Here is a 17,939-nt window from a genome sequence, read left to right as displayed (position 1 = left end):
GGGGTGTATTTTATCCAGGTTGCACTTAAAAAGGGTTAATGAGGTACTCTGCTTTACATGGAGAGGGAGTCTATTCCACAAAAGGGAGAGTCTCTCTGGGACACAAATTTGTCCTGCCAACAAGTCCTATTGATGTCACAGACCACGTTGGGGTCACACGTGCAGGTTACTTAAGTGGAGCTTGACTTGTAGATATGCAGCAGTCCCATCAAGGTGGGGTCTGAGATTGCTTTGTATGCCAGACAGAGTTCACCTCTGAGGAGTCTGTAGGAGCCTGAGTAGAGGGACAGGGCTTTTAGCCTGTCTGTGTAGGGTAGATATTTGAGGCCCTGGATTCTCTGGGTGAGGAACCTCTGTGGTCTCTCCAGTTGCAGCATGTGCTTTGTGAGTTACATGCCAAAAGGGGCATTGTACTCAATAATGGGTTTTAGAAGGGAAGAATATAGGGATGTTATGATCACCTTGTCCCTGGATGAGATACTCTTACTACTGAGGTGGGCCATGTAGAAAGCTTTCTGTACAACAGAGGCAATATGATGGTCAAAAGTCAGTTTGCTCTCAACCTGGGTGCCCAAGTCCCTCATGACTGATTGCATGCTTAGGACCTTATTATCAATGTGATAATTTATGGGGACATTACTGTCCCCAAAAGGGATGATGATGGATTTTTTGGCATTCAGTTTGAGGCCATGTTTCTGGCACCAGTCATTTGTTTGGGTGAGACCCTCTTGGAGGATGTCCACATCACTAGGGGAATTGATGGCAACACCCAGCTTGCAGTCATGTGCAAACTTGGTCAGCCATAGCCCACTAGGTTTGGCCTGCACCTCCAAGAAGTATATCCTCAACAGCAGAGGCCCCAAGACCAATCCCTGGGATACACCGCTTGTTACAGGTCTACTACTTGAGGTGGCTTCCCCTGTTTTGACTACGTGGGTTCTATCAGTGAGCCAGTTTGTTACCCATCTGGTAACATATGGATTGATGCCTAGCTGAGACAGTTTATCTATTATACCTAAGTGGGGAATAGTATAGAAGGCTTTGGCCAGGTCAAGGTAGGCAGTGTGCACCATCTTCCCCTCGTCTATGGCTTTGCCTCTTGTCTCAAAGAAGTCGACCAAATTTAATAGGCATGGTCTCCCCTTGACAAAACCAAACTGTGTGGGATCAAGTGTCTGGAGGTTGCCAATGTCCTTGTTAATGAGGTCCATGATACTCCACTCCATGGCCTTGTAGATCAGGCTAGTTAGGCTGATTGGTCTATAATTTCCTGGATTGGTAGACACTCTACCTTTGTGCAAAGGGATGCCAGTGGCTGTCCTGCACTTGGCTGGGATGAAGCTGGTACTCAGGCTTTGGTTGAATAGGGTGCCTAATGGTGCTACAAGTTCCTGCCTGAGTTCATGTAGGATGTGACCTGGAATGTTATTGGGTCCCATGGATGCTGTATTTTTTGCCTTTGAGAGAGCAGTGATGACTTGCTCCCTAGAGATAAGGGGAGGGGGGCAGGTACTGAGGATGTCCTGTTTTACTGATGGGTGGAATAGAGGAGTGAAGTTTTCACTGAACCTGTCTGCCAGCAGGTTGGCTATATCTACAGCGTTTGTGTATGTGGTGTCCTTGACCACAGTTTGAGCATATCTGGGTGCTTCCCTTGAGATTGCGGACATATGTGAAGAAGGCCTTATGATTGCCTTTAGTAGATGTGGCCAGTTTGGACTTGAAGTTTGCTTTAGAGTATTTCAGTAGTGCTCTTATTTGCTTGTTCAGGCTAAGAAGAGATTGCTTCCAATTTGCTCTCATTTGCTTGTTCAGGCTAAGGAGAGATTGCTTCCAATTAGCACCTGCTCCTTCTTGGTCCTGGACAGCATTTTTTCCTTTTGATATAGAGTTTATTTATTGTAAATGTCTACCAGACAGGTTTATTCTTCCTTGAGGAGGAGGATTTCATTCTGTCTGATATTCCTGATTCCATACACCTATATAAATGCTCATATAGTACTTTGATGTAGGTTTGGACATATGTGCCAATTCCTATGGAGGAGAAGGGGGCTGTGAAGCTGTTTATACCTTCCCTCAGGAGGTTGTAATCAGCTTTGGAGAATGGGGGGGGGGTGTAAGGGGAGATGATGACTTCAAAAGTGACTACTTTGTGGTCGGATCTTACCAGGGAGGATGACACGTTAGGGATGCTGCAGTGGTTACTCATGTTGTTTAATAACAACTCCAAGATATTTTCACCTCTTGTGGGGGTGTCAACTAACTTTTCCAAGGCATGTGCTTTGACGAAATCAAGGAATCTCTGGGCATTTGTGTTTTGGCATGAGTATTTCTTCCACTCTATTGTTGGATAGTTAACGTCACCCAGGATCAGGGGAAAGGGTTGAATCTTGATAGATTCAAAGAGGTCCAAACAGGTGGAGTGGGCATCTTGAGTCAAAGTTGGAGGGCTGTAGTTAGGTATGATTTGAATAGGGATCTTGTCATTTGTTAACTGCACCTTAAGTATTTTCTGTGCATCATACTGTTTGACCAGCGTAGAGGTGTGTATGCCTTTTATATATAGTGCAACTTCACCTCCTTTTTTTGCTGCCCACTGTTTGGGGTCTAAATGAATAATAGGATGAATAACCTGGTATGGCTGGGGTCCTCTCCACAGCTTTGAACTAGGTTTCTCTGACTACACAAATGTCAGCTTCTTCCAGTGTTAAGAATGCTTGCAATGAGTGCAGTTTCATGTTTAGACTCCTAGCGTTTAACAGCATGACCTTTAATTTATGTTTTGATGAGATTTTCATGTTGGTAGTTTTGACCTCATGGCATTGCCTAAAAAAGGCACTATGGGGGAGGCAAAAACTTTTGCCAGGAGCCTGAAGCCCAAGGGAGACAGATGGAGGCCATCTATGCCAAAGCATCATGGTTTGTCAGTCATGTCAACCCAGGATGTTAGGTACTGGATCCCCTTGGAATGACACCAGAAGCTAAGCCAATTGTTAAAGTCAATAATTTTTTGTTTGTATTAAGGCATCATTCTGGATGACGGTAGAATGCTGCTAAAGGCTAGGAATATACCTGCCTAGGACACATATTCAGTGAGCTCAATCATGTCTCTCTTCATATAGTCCAGGGAGGTACGTTTCATGTCATACACTCCAACATGGTCTATGAGTCATAACAGTAACTGTTGAGAGACATGAGTGCATTGGTGATGTGGCAGATTCTGGCACCCGGCAAACCATGACTTTCTCCTTATCTAACTTGGTGAGGGGCACATATGTGTGTCTCATAATGGAGTTTCCTATGACTAATATGTTGGGTTTATGTTTAGGCCTTAGTGGCTGTGATACACAGGTGTGTGGACTATGTGTGGTGTGTGGTGTGGTGGGCAGTGGAGTTCACGTGCATTTATGCCTCAGAGGTCTCTTTTGTTTGGGTATGCTTTTGTTGAGAACCTCTGCATATGTGGGGGTGTGCTATGTAGGTGTGAGTGGTGTTTGAGGTGCGGTGTTTGTGTTGCCAGCCTTTTCAGTGCCAGATATACTGGTTTGTGGGGGAGAGAGCAATGACACTAGGTGCTTGATGTAATTGCATCTCTCACAAATTGTGTTCCTAGGTGGTAGTAGTAGATGGTTGTCCATGTACATGAGGCAGTTGCTACACTGTCTCAGGATGCTCCTATCAACCAGACTGGTAGGAGAAAATGTAGGAAATTGTCCATCCAGATTTTTCAAAACATGAGGGAGAGAGGAGGTCAGAGAGAGCTAAGAGGGTAAAGGGAGGAAGGTCTGAGAGTAGCACTACTAGGTGATAACACAAGTGCTACAAAGGAAAATTTGTAGCTGGAGTACCACAAAAAGGGGTTAAAAAACATGCAGCTGAAGCACTGGATGTAGAAGACCTGTATCTAGAATATGCTACTCAATTTTAAGGTCAAGAACGCAGTAAAAAAAACTCACAATGAAGCACTGATTAACTACTTATAGTCAAAATAACAGAACTCACAGTATGAAAAAATACAGTTAAACAGTAATGAAATGCAGTAAAATGCACTTAAACAATAATAAATTGCAGTAGATAGCAATGAAATATAGTTAATCAGTAGATTGCTTTAAAACAGTAGCTCACAATCACAACTGTAAAAGACAGCACAAATAAAACAATAATGCATTTCATCTTTGTTCCAAACAATTGGCAAACATCAAAATATTGCACTTTGCTTCACATAATCACATTACTCCCACAAAGCCAAAATAATCAGCAAACAGCAGCAGGCAGCTAGTCATTTTCTTCCACAGAACACAGCCACAGCAATTATACCTACTGTGTGCAAATCAGGTGTCCAGTTAAATCATCCATCTTACTTCAGATAAAAGCACAACAGTCCTTCAAGGCCAAATAGTGACTGTTTAAACTGAGCAAAGATAAGGAAGTTACTTTTCATCCAGCCAACCTGAGCCCAGCAGTTATAGCCACAATGTCCGATGGCTGTATAATATTCTGATGACTATCTCAGTAAGCAGAATAAAAACTAGAATGAACAGCAGATGCAGGGTGGTATCCAACGAGACGGAGCCTGAATAATGAAAAAATTCTTTACTCAATCCAATGATCAAAATGAAGTACAAATACACATAAAGTCACAGTTTAAAATGATGAAACAACAAGTTAAGCGCTTTCATCAATACTCAGACTTCTTCAGAACAGTGAATTGCTGGCTGATAACTCCTTAAATACACACCCAGTCAATTAGTAAAATATTACCCCACATCATTTCCTTTCAATTAAGAAACATCACAGGAAGTGTAAGGAAGTAGTGAATACTCCCCCTGTTTGCAAGTACACAAAAAGTCAACTAACCAAATGTTGAATCAATAGTGTCACATGTAAAGAATGTTATAAGGCAAAAAATACCAATGACAATATAAATAAATCATAACATAAATAACTGTTTAAGTTTCAAAAGTGGTGCTATAGAAATTCTATCATTAAGACCTGGAGGGGAGTATGCATTCAGTCTGATCTGCCACTTTAACTCAATGTACTCCAAATATTCCTCAACAGGTCCGCCCTTTTGTCCCAAATCATCTTGTTCAAGAATAAAAAAACTAAAACTGTGATTACTTTGGTCATTAATATGCCTAAATAAAGCATTCTTCATATTTTTCTGCTTGATGTCATATAAATGTTGGTAGACTCTAAGTCTAAAAGCATTTTTTGTTTTCCCCACATAATAACCTTGGCAGTTTTTACATACTTATTGAATTTTATTGAATTTTTGTTGAATTATTACAGTCCTCGATCTGCACCACGGAGGGGGAGGGGGGGATGGAACAACTACCGGAGATAAGCAGCCCATCACATACTGAGACTGAGAATGTGATTCTTTCAATTGTGACTAATGATTTGGGTGACTTCAGTATTTATAATTACAGTGGTCTTACTGTCACTAGGGAATGGGCCGATTTTCTATCCAAAGGTATGAATTTTGTGCCTACTAGTAAGGGCAACATAGTAGATGTTATGGTGCAGTTAAAACTATTTACAAGGAAATTAAATCTAGCTTTATTTTTTCCTGATAGTAATTTTACTTGTGGCTCAAACCTTAGAAGACCAAGTACCTTTCAACCTCCCAATCACCCTTTGGTACAAATATTTGAGGTTCTATGTGTACTCCACATTAGAACACCATTGGGTTATAGGCATAATGACTCACCCATAGACAATTTAAAATAGAGGAGAAGGGTATTTTGAGTGAAATTTTACATCAGACTAATATAAGACTTATGAAACCGGACAAGGGTGGGGGTCTGGTTATTATGAACACTGATGATTACAATAGTAGAATGTTTGACATACTATATAGTGAAGTGTACACTGAGACCTCACGAAATGAATTAAACATAGCATATCGTAACATTGACTTAGAATTGGAGCAACTTTTACTGAATGGACAAATCACACTAGACACACACAACTACATTTTAACCAAACATCCCAGGATTCCCACCATATTTGGAATACCAAAAATTCACAAATCAATACACAGTCCACCTTTAAGACCCATTGTAGATGCTAAAGCCTCCAAAACATTTAGTATAGCAAAATACATTGACAGTATGACTAAGGGGGTCCTTGATAATCGGACTACTATAATTAAGGACTCATGGGACTTCCTTGGTAAAGTCAATCAGAATATGTATGACAGTAACCTCATCCTGGTGACTATTGACGTCTGTGACCTGTTTTCAGTTATACCACATGATATAGGTCTGGACTGGTTCTATGAGTTTCTATGCAGTAATTAGTCATTGAATCATGACACCATCTTGACCATCCGTACTTGTATGGAGATGGTTTTGGAAAATAATTTCATTACATTTGAAGGACATTTATTTAAACAAAGGCTTGGAGTTGCCATGGGTGCATGTTGTGCACCAATCTTCGCCAACATTGTCTTAGCACATTGGGAAGATCAATACATGTTTAACTCAATTCAGGACTTCATGGGTATTGTATGGGCGATACCTTGATGATATTGTCCTGTTTTGGAATCAATCAGAACAAGATTTGAATAGGTTCTTTTCGTACATGAACAGTACCACCAGTTTTTGAGATTTACTATGGTCAAGGATCTAGATTATATTCATTATTTGGACATCACCATAAAGAAAGATTATGTGAACAACTGTTTTATTTCCCAACTATATAGGAAACCAACCTATTCTAACACATTATTACATTTTACTAGTGCACATCCTTTGCACCAGAAGAAGGCCCTGGTCAAGGGCCAATGTGTTAGATTGGCCAGGATGGTGTCTGACATTTATGACTTTACCAAGGAATGTGACAATTTGTCCAATATGTTTCAGAGAAGAGGTTATCCGGAGCATTTTCTATCAAACATCATTCAGGAAGTTATAAATAAGAGGACCAGTGGACACTTTAGAGCCCTATTGGGCAATAGGGATGGCCACAACAATGTGAGGCACAATAATACTATTTTTACACATGCATTGACACTCACATATTCTGCAGATTTTGAAGAAATCAAATACATAATACATAAATATTGGAAGGTTTTTGATAATGACATTGGGGTCTTGGACAAGATAGGTAAGAGACCCACTATAGTTTATAAAAAGAGTACATCAATAAAAGGACTACTTGAAAAAGGCAAACCTAATCTCACTAGAGGTGGTACGTATAAATGTGGTAGATGTCCCCAGTGCCCTTTCATGATGGATACAGATAAATTTAATCTTAAGAATTTTGGATCCATTACTAATAAAAAGAAAATGTTTTGCTATACTAAGGGGGTTGTTTATATTGCAGTATGTAAAAACTGCCAAGGTTATTATGTGGGGAAAACAAAAAATGCTTTTAGACTTAGAGTCTACCAACATTTATATGACATCAAGCAGAAAAATATGAAGAATGCTTTATTTAGGCATATTAATGACCAAAGTAATCACAGTTTTAGTTTTTTTATTCTTGAACAAGTTGATTTGGGACAAAAGGGCGGACCTGTTGAGGAATATTTGGAGTACATTGAGTTAAAGTGGCAGATCAGACTGAATGCATACTCCCCTCCAGGTCTTAATGATAGAATTTCTATAGCACCACTTTTGAAACTTAAACAGTTATTTATGTTATGATTTATTTATATTGTCATTGGTATTTTTTGCCTTATAACATTCTTTACATGTGACACTATTGATTTAACATTTGGTTAGTTGAATTTTTGTGTACTTGCAAACAGGGGGAGTATTCACTACTACCTTACACTTCCTGTGATGTTTCTTAATTGAAAGGAAATGATGTGGGGTAATATTTTACTAATTGACTGGGTGTGTATTTAAGGAGTTATCAGCCAGCAATTCACTGTTCTGAAGAAGTCTGAGTATTGATGAAAGCGCTTAACTTGTTGTTTCATCATTTTAAACTGTGACTTTATGTGTATTTGTACTTCATTTTGATCATTGGATTGAGTAAAGAATTTTTTCATTATTCAGGCTCCGTCTCGTTGGATACCACCCTGCATCTGCTGTTCATTCTGATGACTATGTAATATTCCGATGGCCTTGTACTATTCCAATGACTATGTAATATTCTGATGACTATGTAGTATTATTTCACCTCCACAGTCCACACAAACAAGTTGCCACACGTTAAAATAGTCTAATCCAAGTAGCTCCACACAAATCACAAATCCAGAAAAATATAGGCCAAACTAGCCTGTTGATCACTGACAGGACCATTGTAAAAACAATAATAAACACTTATGTCACCACACCAATCCCCTCATCCCACCCACCCACATAAATCACAAAGCCATCAATATTGTCCAAAACATCTAGGTGATGACTGCCAGCAATAATGTAAACCCAGTAATAAAACTTTTAACCATGCCATTCCCCTCATCCCAATTTCCTACACAAATTAAAAGGACAAAATAAATATTGGCCAGAATATCTGGTTAATCACTGCCAGCTTTGTAAAAACAGTGATAACACTTACCTCAACCATACCATTCCACTTTTTCCCAACTGTACATACAAATCACAAAGCCAGAAAAATGTCCAAAAAATCTGGTTCATCATTGCCAGTAGCATTATCATAAACATCCGAGTGACAAGTGCCTCCACAATAAAGTGTCTTCTCTCTCCTCCCTGGTCAGTCAGAAATTAACTATGCATTCCTTGATTTTAATAGGGTCACAACTTTTTGAGGTGGCTTCGCACCTATATTTTGAATGTCACAAGGTCTGTACTGTACTACCATCACCTCTTAAATATTAACCAAATGTAACAGCATGATGTCAATAGCAAGTCAATTCAAGCCTGCCTCCAGGAGTGCCCATATTTCTTGGGTACATTTTATTTTAAATGACTACCATCACATTATTTATTTATTTGTTTGTTTATTTGCTTATTTATTTTATTTGTTTACTTTTAGGGCAAGTAAACATTTCATTAAAAAGTAACTAACTAAATAAATAAATAGGGAAAAGTGCCCCCACAACTGTCACAACCATCATGCTCTAGGTGGTTGCCTAGTTCACCTATATGTAAAACCAGCTCCATCTGTCAGTGAGTGCTCCAATGATTTTATAAGCATAGAGATGCATAACCTAGTATTACCACCTAAGCTGCTATCCCTACTTATAATGTCTACCCCAGAATAGGCAAGCCTGTAAAATACTTCTACCTTTCCTATACCCCTCCGTCAGATCCTCAAGTGCCAGGCTTTCAAGATACAGTAATATTTTAATATACTATCATAGCTATGCCTGTGACTTAGTACCTAATCAGAGCTCTTGAATTTATGTTGAAGTGTGTAAGAAAAACATGAAGATATGAGAGCAAATAGTGTCCCTGTTGTTAAACTGACAAGCTGATATTTTGTTTTTCTTGTTTAGAAATATATATTTTGAAGTGGTTTTATGCTTGTTTTTATTTTATATTTTGAAGTAATGTTTATTATTTCACTAAATATTTGCTCTGTGGTCATTTTTCAGCATGCAAGACTGCAGCAGTGACCACGCTGTCCCTTTGTCTCTCATGCTTAAGGAGGCCTATTCAGCTGAGAAAAGGGCACAAGAGGAGTTCAGTGAAAGCATGTCAGAAGCATCTTCTCATGATGGCTACTTTGATTCTGTATCAGACCTGCAGGATGATGAAGGTATAAACTATTCTGCAGAACTGTCTGCTTTCCTCAGCCAAGATGAAATTAATAAAAGCTTGGATCTTGCAAGGGAAGCCATTGACTGCTGCTTGACAGAGGAAACAAACTATGGGCAAGAATTCACACACTTTTTTGGTACACCTGTATTTGATTTCCCCGAAACTTCAGAAACTGTGACTCTGCATAATACTGGACTTGCTCAAGAGGATGCATCTCTGCCTTCTTATCTGAGCTTCCAGAGTGCATTGCCAGAAACTGAGTCTAATACTGATGCAGAAAACATAGCCACACAACTGGAACACAGTCCAAGTAATACAGACTCCTCAAAAACCACTGCAGTGACACAATCCAGCCCTCTCCAGGCTGAATCTTCAGCTTTCAAAAAGTTTGAAAGGCATTTTGCTAACATCTCAGATGTGGCAAAGGACACGCAAAGTCAAAGCCAAGGAAGCATCAAAGTGTTGCAGACTGATTCTTCATCAAAGAGTGAGGCAGGCAACAAAGCTGCTTCGTTCATTGAGGAGCTGTCCTCCATTTTTAGAGTTGCAGGAAAATCAAAAGGGAAAAATCATAATGAAGATTCCTCTTCACCTGATAGTGGGTATTTGTCTCCTAAGACACAGTCAGCTACACACTGCACTTCCAGTGACAATAGTAGCAAAGCCCCTCAGCAGGAAAACGTTCATTGCAAGCCATTATCAGGAGTGGATATGGAAGCAGCACCTAATGAGCAAGACGATCATGTGGTGGAAGGAATGGCCCAGGCTGATGATGTCAGTGGCTCTGTTATGGCACCAAGGTTTATTCAGAAGCTGAAGAGTCAAGAGGTTGCAGAAGGAAGCAAAGTTCTGCTTGAGTGCAGGGTAATCGGAAATCCAACTCCACAAGTTCGGTAAGAGCTTTCGCATTTTTAGGATTGACATTGCTGGTTTTATTGTTTATTTTGGTTGCCATCTTTGGTGTTAGTGCCTTATGATAAGCTAAATGACAAGAAGTCAGCATGGAAAATGATATAGTTAATAAACTGAAATGCTATTTTTTTCAGGAAATGGTTGTCATATGTGCTAATTCTCATTAATATTTACTAGAAGTCTTGTCTAGTGCTATGTTGTGTCGTCCTCTTTACAGTGTCACAATGTGTAATGCAGCAGTAACAATGAAGTAATCTATTATCATTGGTATGAGGAGCCATGACATTGGTATACATCTGCCGATTAATCATACTGTCATTGCAACCACCCTTCCTACCATCAAACACATAATGCAGAGGCTGTTACTTGGCTGAGACTTATCTGGTGGGTCAGTGGAGGGCATTCCCATTATGGCAAGTTAACAAAAACTGTGGTACAGCACTTCCTGGGGGATATGAGCCACACAAAAATGCAGCCAAGGAAACCAGCCTTTTTAAAAGAATTCCAGTATATTAAATTTCATGTATATTTTTACGGATCAATTTTTTTATTTAACTAATTGATTGGATTAACATTTTTTGAGCTTAGCAACTCTGTTAAAGATGCCCCATGTCACAGAGATGTAGGGAAGGCTAATAAGAGCTAGGATACAAGGACCACTGTGTATGTAGCTATGCATATGCAACTCTTTTTGATATGCTAAAATACTTGTGTCAGTTTTGTCAAGCCAGGTTAAGCATGCTGCTGGCCCTAAAAATGCATGGTGGTGCTATATTACTGGTACATACAGAGACACATAAAGATATTAGCTTGGTATGAGACTGAAGGTATCAGCAGTCAGATACTCTGCCTTTTGGATAGACAGGGTAATGCACAGATTCTGTTCGTCAGCTACGCAATGTATACTTCAGTGCGAAATGTCAGGAAAGGAAATTTGAGAGACAACATTGACTAATGAATACAGTATGGTTGCTTACCAGCAAATGTGCATTATCTCATAAAATAAACAAGAGCTCTACAAAACTGTATTATACTGTTTCTGTTTGAAAAATGAAAAGAAATAATTTAGTAAGCATTTCATGTTTAGACTCTATATTGATTTATCTGACAAGTAAAGAAAACACTGGTTTAATGATTGTGTTTTGAGTATGTTGTGGGAATGGGCATTGTTGCAGCATTATTTTGAGTATGTTGTGGGAATGGGCACTGTTGCAGCATTATTTTCCATATGTTGTGGGAATGGGCAGTGTTGAAGCATTATTTTGAGTGAGTATGTTGTGGGAATGGGCATTGTTGCAGCATTATTTTGAGTATGTTGTGGGAATGGGCACTGTTGCAGCATTATTTTGCATATGTTGTGAGAATGGGCACTGTTGCAGCATTATGTGCAGATTTTGCCAACATGTTTTAATATTGCCATTCTGTATAACAGGCTGTGTTCTGAATAAGGTGTTCCAGTGAGTTGTATCATCAGTTAAACACATTAAGAATAGTACTTACACAAACTGCATCACAAAGATTGTACACCAGTGCTGTTAATTCACAGGCTCTGATAAACCAGCAGATCTGAAAAGTGTAAATTCTGAACAGGATGAAATGAAGATTCTGACCTAGAACCAGATGAGGGGCTCCACATTTTGGTTACTTTATATTAGGCATGCAGATTTAGGCAACAGGGAAAGAGGTGCAGTGGAGATCGGAAACTGTTAGAAACTAATTTGCACTTGCTTTGCTGAAGTCAGTTCCTTGTTTTACAGACCTAAAATATGTTGTGTAGCAAACAGGAAGAGCTTTTAACCACCTGGTGGTGGAATCAGATATCTACAAGTCATGACATCAAGACAAGGGAATTATAAACCATGTTTGAGATACAACACTAGATCTTTAATCCCTGAGCTTCAGCTAGAGCACACTGACGTAACTTCCCTTCAGGATAACATCTGAAATATTCATATTTTGTTTTTAGTAAGTGGAACATCTTTGGTGCTGCTTAAGCAAGTTTTTGTTGTACTTTTGTCCAGATGTCTGTTATTATATAACATTCATAGAACTGTGCTTAACTACTTGTTTACGTGCTACATACTTGCAATCAGTGGCACTTCCTACTGGGACACACACATGCACATCCAAATCCTAGTGAATGCTTAAATGCAGCTACCCCTGAAAGTGCCTGATTTACATTTGAACTTAAGGAAGAGAAAGCATGACTGTTAATAGTGGGCTATTAACAGTGGGCTTTTGCTTAATACCATACTTATCATATTATCAGATAAATGAAAATAGAGGTATATAGCTGGGGGTTGTATATTATTTCCTTCTGTATAAACTTCCTTAAATCATAGCTCTCAATCTGCAGACATTGAAAATAGGAACAAAGGCCCTTGAAATGTTGGGACATCCAGTCAAAAATCTGGACATCTAATTAGCATAAAATGTGAATACCAAATAGCACATAATTCATCCTTCTTCCAATAGGAATGTGAAATACAATTCAGAAACTTGTTTTAAACAGTGACAAAAATGATGAAAATATTTAAGCACATTATCAAAGAGATAGCGTAAAATTTGTAGACTTTAATGAACTGTATTATAAAATTGTATGAGACAAGGTAATTTATTTTTGCTTCTAAAAAATTGAGATATAGGATGTGCACCTTCTTTCATTAAATTATTGTTGTCACTAGTATGTTGGTTATGTAGTATAGCTTTCTGTGTGCCAGACACCTTCAAAAATCACATGTGATGAGAGGATTCAGAAAACTGAGTGAAGGGGGAAATCATGTCTGTAAATAGGAACATATCTCCAAAAAAGGGACATCCTAAATCAGGCCTAAAAATAGGGATGTTCCTCCAAACTAAGGATATCTGAGAGAGCCATCTTGAATCCCAGCATTATTCAGAGGCACAAACTGTCCACTTTGGCTTAGTATTATTATTATTTATGGTACCGGTGTCCTTGATTAGCAGCATCACTGGTTTGAAGCAAAATATTATGTTATTTTCTGAAACACACAATGAGATGTACAATAGTATGTGTGTGCACAGTTACTAATAACTGTACCATCCTGATATTCATATTAGTTGTTTTTCCAAACTTTCTATTAGTGAAGACTTACTTCTGAAGATTAATGATCCCACGGGCTCACTCCTGTGAGCTGGATGGCATATCTGTCTCATGCTGAGCTCACACCTGTGAATTACGTAGATTATCTGTCCCATGCTGGGCTTAGATCTGTGAGCTGAGTAATGTATCTGTCCTGTGCTGATCTCAGACCTGTGTGATGGCTGGCATATCTGTCTCATGCTTGTCTCAGACCTGTGGTTTATAGGTTCATAGTTGTTTACTAGGCTAATTATCACAACGGCTTTCTTACATGTAGCCATGCATCCCAAATCTCTGACAAGTTCTAGTATGCTTGATAAGTGTAAGCAGAGGCTTGGTTGATGAAACATTTGCAAGCAGAGTCATGGGAGATGAACCATTTATAGGTTGCCTCTGTTAATTAGAGACATAGGTGCCAAACCAGGGAAGAATTTCCTGTTGCCCATCCAATTGTCCAAGTTGCATTTGAATTGGGTTAGGAAGGAATTCTGCTTCACATGGATGGGGAGCCTATTTCAGAGATGGGGTAGTGCCTGGGATACATACTTCTCTCACCAGCAGGTCCTATTTATTTCACAAGCAAGGTTCAAGTCTTTAGAATTGTAATTCTGGTGCTGTTTGTTTTGTAGATCTGCAGGAGGTCCATCAGAGTGGAGTCTGACAATGCCCTGTATGTCAGGCATAGCTCTCCCCTCAGCAGCCTGTAGGAGACAGAATACATGGATAGGGCCTTGAGACAGTCTGCATAGGACATTTTACTTATGTTCTGTATTCTTTTAGTGAGGACCCTATGTGAGCTGAGTGGTGTATCTCATGCTTAGATCAGACCTGTGAGCTGGATAACGTATCTGTCTCTTGCTGGAATTAGTCCTGCGAGATGGGTGGCGTATATGTTTCATGCTGAGCTTACAGCTATGAGCTGGATGAGTCCATCTTCAGTATCTTTGGTTTGGAATGCCACTGCAATTCATTGTCCATGGTGGTTAGTCTTGATTTTCATTGGTATTCATGACGATAGTTGAACCACCTTTGCCCACCTTGAACGTGCAGATAGTTTTACCTTGAAATAGCTGTTTAACAGACTTATACTCTTGACTTGTTAAATTATATAATTTATGCTTAGCAGGTTTCTGTAGTACACTTTGGATGTGCAACTCACAACTATTTTCAAATGCCTAAATAACTGGACAGGCTCTGTCTTGTCAAAACTATTTTATTATCTTTGTTGGCCTGTTTGTCCATGTACAAATACTTAAGACTGACCTTACTCATAAACATGTTTAAGTTGTTAATCACATCAACAAGAGATGCCATTGCAGAGGGAATAAAAGAAACACTTTTATATTTCAGACTTAGTTCTTCATTACTCAAAACTCTTGATTTTTGCTGTGAAGAAGATAGAAGTTCAATCTCCACCTGCTCCAAGGTATAAAAAGAACCAACCAGAAACATAGTTTATTATATCGCAATAAAAACATTTCTCACTACCAATGCTAGACTCTCCGTTGCTTAAACCCTTCTCCTTCCTTCCCTATATTCACTAACATTCAGACCACAACCCTGAACAAACTCCAACAATCCTACCATAAAATAGCTAGGTTTGTCAGAAACTCACCTTACAATACACATCAGTGCCTTGCTTTAAACTCACTCCAGTGGCTTGATTTCCCCAAACTTCTACTTTTATCTCAATTTCAAATGCTACATTTCATCCTAAATAAGCCTGCATCCTGTCCTGCTCTCTCTTCGCTCGTCTCTATCTATACGCCACCTCAGACTTTCCGCAACTCCAGTCAGCAATTACTGCACACATACCAACCAAAAAAAAAAAAAAAACATAGGCAAACGCCTATATAAATACTCCATTACACAAGCTTGGAACAAAGTACCTGTAGATATACCTTCCATCAGCCACCCAGCACACTTTATAGAAAAACTCAAATTATACTTGCTTAACTCAAAACTTTGTCATTGTCAGGCACCAACGTAAGCACCCCATCGTAAACTACCTTTCGTCCTCCTTCCTCTCTTACATAAGTACTCCATTATCTTTTGGATTTGGACTTACTTTTGTTATCTTATCAGTTCTATAGATTCAAACTCCTCTTGTAAAAAAAAAAAAAAAAAAAAATGTGTTCATGCATTTCCGTATCTACCTTTTATTTAAATGTTTTTGTAAATTGAAGCAAAACATCTTTGACAAACTTCATAACAGTTTCGCATCACAACGAGGAGGAATCGTATTTTATTTCGGGGGCCAAACCTAAACGTCAGGCGCCTGAAAGGACCTATGGGACTAAAACTCTAACCGGTGCTCATACTAACAACAAAAAAACAGGTACTGTGCGAAAGAAGTCCGTTAAGGGCAGCAATGACAATTTTAATTCATATAATGTAGAGAAATTACTGCAACTGCCTTTTGACTTTGATAACTTCACAAATAAGAGCACCAAGGGACAGAAAATGTCAGAACAATATAATTCATTAAAGCAAATGATTTTTAGTTTTGGCAACAAATTAACGAAAATCAAAACCATTCAGGTTGAAAACATTTTTTTAAAAGGCCTATGGGTGTGGATATGAATGGTGGTAACATAAAGAAATGCAATGATATGTTCAACGAGTTTGGGGAAAAGTTCATGAAGTTTATTATGGATAGTAATGATGCACAGTTGACAGGATTAATAACAGAAGTGGAAACTATGGATAATGCCATTAGGGAAGATAGGTTATTTCCACAGTGGGAATCTCTGTTTTTTAAGCAATATGATTACGCTGAACACATGAGTAACACAATATTTGCTAGAAAATGCAAGAAGTTGCAACGTGATATGAAGCAATATGAGCAAGGAGAAGCGTATAAATGGAATATTAAAGAAAGGTTGAGACAGAGAGATACATACAAGGGGGATTACAGGGACATACCACATACAGATGAAGCACACTATCAGTATAAGGAAGTTTTTTTAGAGGAGGAAGAACAGGACAGGTGGCAGACAGTACATCGAAGGAGGAAAGGGTATCCCAGGTGGAACAAGGACAGGCAATATTAGTACCGAATATTTACTGTTCAGACATTACCAATAGAACTAATTTTGATACACAGGCCAAACACAGTGGCCAAGAATTGGGTTCATATACAGACAACCAGGAGGTAGAGGTGAAAATTTATAATTACAGTTCTTATGTACCCCAAACAGATTTGGTAAAAATATTTGCGAATGGTATGAAATATATACCTGATAAATCATTAGACTTGGTAGATACCCTGGTAGATATAAAGTTATTCCTAAGAAAGTTAAACCTAGGGGTATTTTTTCAAAACAAGTCACAAGTTATACCCATGAACAATAATCTTAGAAAGAAGAGTACTTTTACACCACCTATGGTCAAAACACTAGAGACCTTTGAAAAAGTGATACAGGCGGATATTTATAAGTTATACAAGAGAACCAAGTATCAGAAAACAAATAAATCTGAGATCCACAACATCAATACAGTTATAGATTCTATCTGTTCTGCAAATGTTAGGATCATGGTGGCTGACAAGTGGGGGGGGGGGATAGTACTCTATGACCAAGAAAAGTACAGTACTAAGATATTTGAGATACTTAATGATACAAATCAATATGAAGTATCCTCGCTAAACCAAGTGAATATTGCACACAATAGAATAGACTCCTTTTTGGAAGAATTCTTGTTAGACAATCAAGTTGACGAAGAACTATATAAATTCTTGAAAGTTGAGTACCCAATTCTGGCCACCATTAGAGGTATCCCGAAGGTACACAAAAATTCCATCGATCCCCCATTTAGACCAATTATTTCAGGGAGTGCTAGCAAAACATTTCCATACGGGAAAGTAGTGGACACTAGGTTGAAGCATATGTATTCAAGTATATCTCACATCATGAAAGATTCCTGGGAATTTTTGGGAATATTCACCCAGGAATTGTGGTCCCCTGATATTATCTTTGTCACTATTGATGTTCGGGAACTATTTTCATGTATCCCTAGGCAGGAAGGAATAGAAAGCTTCATGCAGAGTATGAAAAACTTTAGTGGGTTACAAGAAGAAGAAATTAGGCTTCTTACTTCCTTCATGGAAATAGTACTAGACTACAATTACATCTTTTTTGAAGGAGAATTTTACAAGCAGATCTCAGGGGTGGCGATGGGGGCGGCTTGTGCCCCCATGTATGCCAACATGGTCCTCCTAGACTGGGAAACAACATATATTC

At 38.8% G+C, this 17,939-nt stretch overlaps 1 protein-coding gene across 3 annotated transcripts in view; it reads left to right on the top strand.

Moving 5' to 3' along the window:
* The window catches only part of PALLD (palladin, cytoskeletal associated protein), a 2,901,248-nt gene that overhangs the window by 262,218 nt on the left and 2,621,091 nt on the right, over window positions 1-17,939 (top strand). For all 3 annotated transcript variants that reach the window (XM_044062575.1, XM_044062576.1, XM_044062577.1), the window contains exon 2: window positions 9,518-10,576. In XM_044062575.1, coding sequence (XP_043918510.1) covers window positions 9,519-10,576 — 1,058 coding nt within the window. In that variant the 5' untranslated portion in view covers window position 9,518. The remainder of the gene's footprint in view (window positions 1-9,517; window positions 10,577-17,939) is intronic.

Source organism: Protopterus annectens, chromosome 2.part1 (assembly GCF_019279795.1).
Source record: "Protopterus annectens isolate FY-2018-M chromosome 2.part1, PAN1.0, whole genome shotgun sequence".
NCBI classification, from domain to species: Eukaryota; Metazoa; Chordata; order Ceratodontiformes; family Protopteridae; genus Protopterus; species Protopterus annectens.
Note: the sequence above shows the minus strand (reverse complement) of the source record. Positions and strands in the feature narration are given on the sequence as shown.